The sequence below is a fragment of the Gossypium hirsutum genome, chromosome D09, assembly GCF_007990345.1.
Source record: "Gossypium hirsutum isolate 1008001.06 chromosome D09, Gossypium_hirsutum_v2.1, whole genome shotgun sequence".
Classification (NCBI taxonomy): domain Eukaryota; kingdom Viridiplantae; phylum Streptophyta; class Magnoliopsida; order Malvales; family Malvaceae; genus Gossypium; species Gossypium hirsutum.
The window spans coordinates 29,081,990-29,084,613 of record NC_053445.1 but is presented as its reverse complement, the minus strand read 5'-3'; the positions used below and the strand labels follow the sequence as shown (position 1 = coordinate 29,084,613).

Genomic DNA, 2,624 nt, shown 5'->3' with positions numbered 1-2,624 from the left:
TAGTAACTGTTTAGTGTGAGTAATCCTTTGTCAATGTCGAAAATAATGGATCAGGAATATCAGTATGGGGTGGGGTTTGAGCATACATTCCAAATCTGAATAAAGCCAGATGACGGTTAAATTTAGAAAAAACCTGTTAGGGACAACTTATCGTGGTTTTAGTTCGAAGAAAATGTCAATGTCAGATTTCAGTTGTAATCGCAACAGTTGTATATAAACATTGCTATAAAATAAGGTCTAAGACACTGACGTTTTAATTTATGACTACTAAATAATAATAGTAGTGTTGGTCTTTATTACTTATTCACAAATAAAGAAAAGGAAAGAGAGCTAGTATTCCGATCTATATTTGTATTTACTTCTATATCTTCATTGCATCTTTAGTGGAAAATGCCGGCAGTCGTAGTAAGCGGCTCTGGTGAGAATCAAGAATTTGAAGGCAGGATAACAGTGTATGTCATAGTTTGTGTGATCATAGCAGCCTTTGGAGGCTTGATGTTTGGATATGATATTGGCATTTCAGGTTTTCTTTTTTCTTCAAAATATTTGTATTATTAGATTCAAATTAAAAACATGTGCTAAGAAAAGGGTTTGATTTGGATTAACAGGTGGAGTAACATCCATGGATGATTTCTTAAAAAAATTCTTTCCAGCTGTGTTTGAAAAGAAACATCATGCACTTGAAAACAATTACTGCAAATACGATAACCAATTCCTCCAGTTGTTCACGTCTTGCTTGTACCTTGCTGCTTTAATAGCTAGTTTTGTAGCTTCAAAGGTGTGCTCAAAATATGGTAGGAAACTCACCATGCAGATTGCTTCAATATTTTTCATAATAGGCGTGATTTTGACTGCTGGAGGTATCAACATCGAAATGATAATTTTTGGGAGAATTTTTCTCGGCTTTGGTGTTGGGTTTGCCAATCAAGTAAGTTATATAATTAGCTTTAGTGACAGACTCTTCTGCATACATCACTTTACTTCTACCAATGGTGAATGGCCATTACTTAATTACATGTATCCTTTTCAATTTAATTTATATTAATCACTAATTATTATTAAAGGCGGTACCACTCTTCTTATCGGAGATAGCTCCACCTAATCTTCGCGGAGCACTCAACATAAGTTTCCAGCTCTTCATTACAATTGGAATTTTGGTATCCAATCTGATAAACTACTTTACAACAAATGTCCATCCTCATGGATGGAGAATTTCTCTTGGCATTGCTGGTGTCCCTGCTTTGATGCTTTGTTTGGGATCTATACTCATTTGTGAGACTCCAACTAGCCTTATTGAACGTCACAAAGTTGAGGAAGGAAGGAAGGTTCTGAGGAAGATCCGTGGTGTCGAAAATGTTGATGACGAGTTTGATTCAATTATACATGCATGTGAGATGGCAAAGCAAGTAAAGGACCCTTTCCGCAAACTAATGAAGCCAGTTAGCCGACCCCAACTAGTAATTTCCATCTGTTTGCAAATTTTCCAGCAATTTACTGGAATCAACGCTATAATGTTCTACGCTCCTGTTCTGTTCCAGACGGTGGGATTTGGGAATGATGCTGCATTGCTTTCATCTGTTATTACTGGCCTTGTCAATGTGTTTAGTACTGTAGTTTCAATATATGTAGTAGATAGGGCTGGCAGGAGAATTCTGCTACTTGAAGCTTGTGTCCAAATGTTCATTTCTCAGGTCAAGTCTCCATCTTATATTTTTATTTACTTATTATAAATTAATTAATGTTGGTATTTAATGTGTTGCATAAATTACATGCAGGTTATTATTGGCATAATCCTTTTCAAAGAATTGAAAACCACAGGTGACAATCTTTCCAAAGGAGAGGCAATCTTTGTGGTGATCTCCGTGTGTACCTTTGTCATGGGCTTTGCCTGGTCATGGGGGCCTCTTGGTTGGTTAATTCCTAGTGAGATTTTCCCTCTGGAGACCAGATCAGCTGGTTTTGCCTTTGCAGTCAGCACCAACATGCTCTTCACTTTCATCATTGGTCAAGCTTTCCTCTCAATGCTATGCCAGATGCAAGCAGGAATCTTTTTCTTCTTTGCTGCTTGGGTTATCATAATGGGAGCCTTCACATGGTTCTTGTTGCCTGAGACCAAAGGTGTCCCTGTTGATGCTATGGTTGACAAAGTCTGGAAGCAGCACTGGTTCTGGCGTTCTTTCATGATCGAGGATGACAGGCCCGATGTCAAGGTTGTTTGATCCAACTACAATGAAGTTCCTAGTTGTGTTTCATTCTTATATCATGTAAAATTTACTGCTGGACACTACGCTAGCTATTGGGCTCACTACAGGATCGACCGTGACTACTCTTGTTATTGGGTTGAGCTTTCGGTATTTTATTATGGAAAATAAATGAGAAAGGCAAACATTTTCACATTGTTTCTAGCTTATAAGGGATGGTCTGTTCTTATAATCATATGGGATCTGAATTAGATTGCTTCAAGCGTCATACCATTATAACCATTTAAATTTATTATTCTCACATCTAGTTCAAGACTACGGAATCTTGTCATCTACTTTTTTGAAATTTTCCTTTCATGCGACTCAAAAAATATAAAATAATAATTCATAAGTATAGCTATTGGCACTTGAGCCTTCTCTACT

General features: G+C 37.1%; 1 protein-coding gene across 1 annotated transcript; it reads left to right on the top strand.

Annotated features, from left to right (window-relative positions):
* The first annotated feature begins 278 nt into the window (after positions 1-278).
* LOC107891931 (sugar transport protein 8) lies at positions 279-2,394 on the top strand. The gene is made up of 4 exons (XM_016816851.2): positions 279-523; positions 609-928; positions 1,065-1,691; positions 1,776-2,394. The coding sequence occupies exons 1-4, from the start codon at positions 391-393 to the stop codon at positions 2,217-2,219; spliced, it is 1,524 nt and encodes a 507-aa protein (XP_016672340.2). The 5' UTR covers positions 279-390; the 3' UTR covers positions 2,220-2,394.
* The last annotated feature ends 230 nt before the right edge of the window (positions 2,395-2,624 follow it).

Coding starts and splice junctions, on each gene's coding strand:
- LOC107891931 (XM_016816851.2), top strand. CDS start 391: ATGCCGGCAGTCGTAGTAAGCGGCTCTGGTGAGAATCAAGAATTTGAA. Junction 524..608: donor ATATGATATTGGCATTTCAG/GTTTTCTTTTTT, acceptor TTGGATTAACAG/GTGGAGTAACATCCATGGAT. Junction 1,692..1,775: donor TCCAAATGTTCATTTCTCAG/GTCAAGTCTCCA, acceptor AATTACATGCAG/GTTATTATTGGCATAATCCT.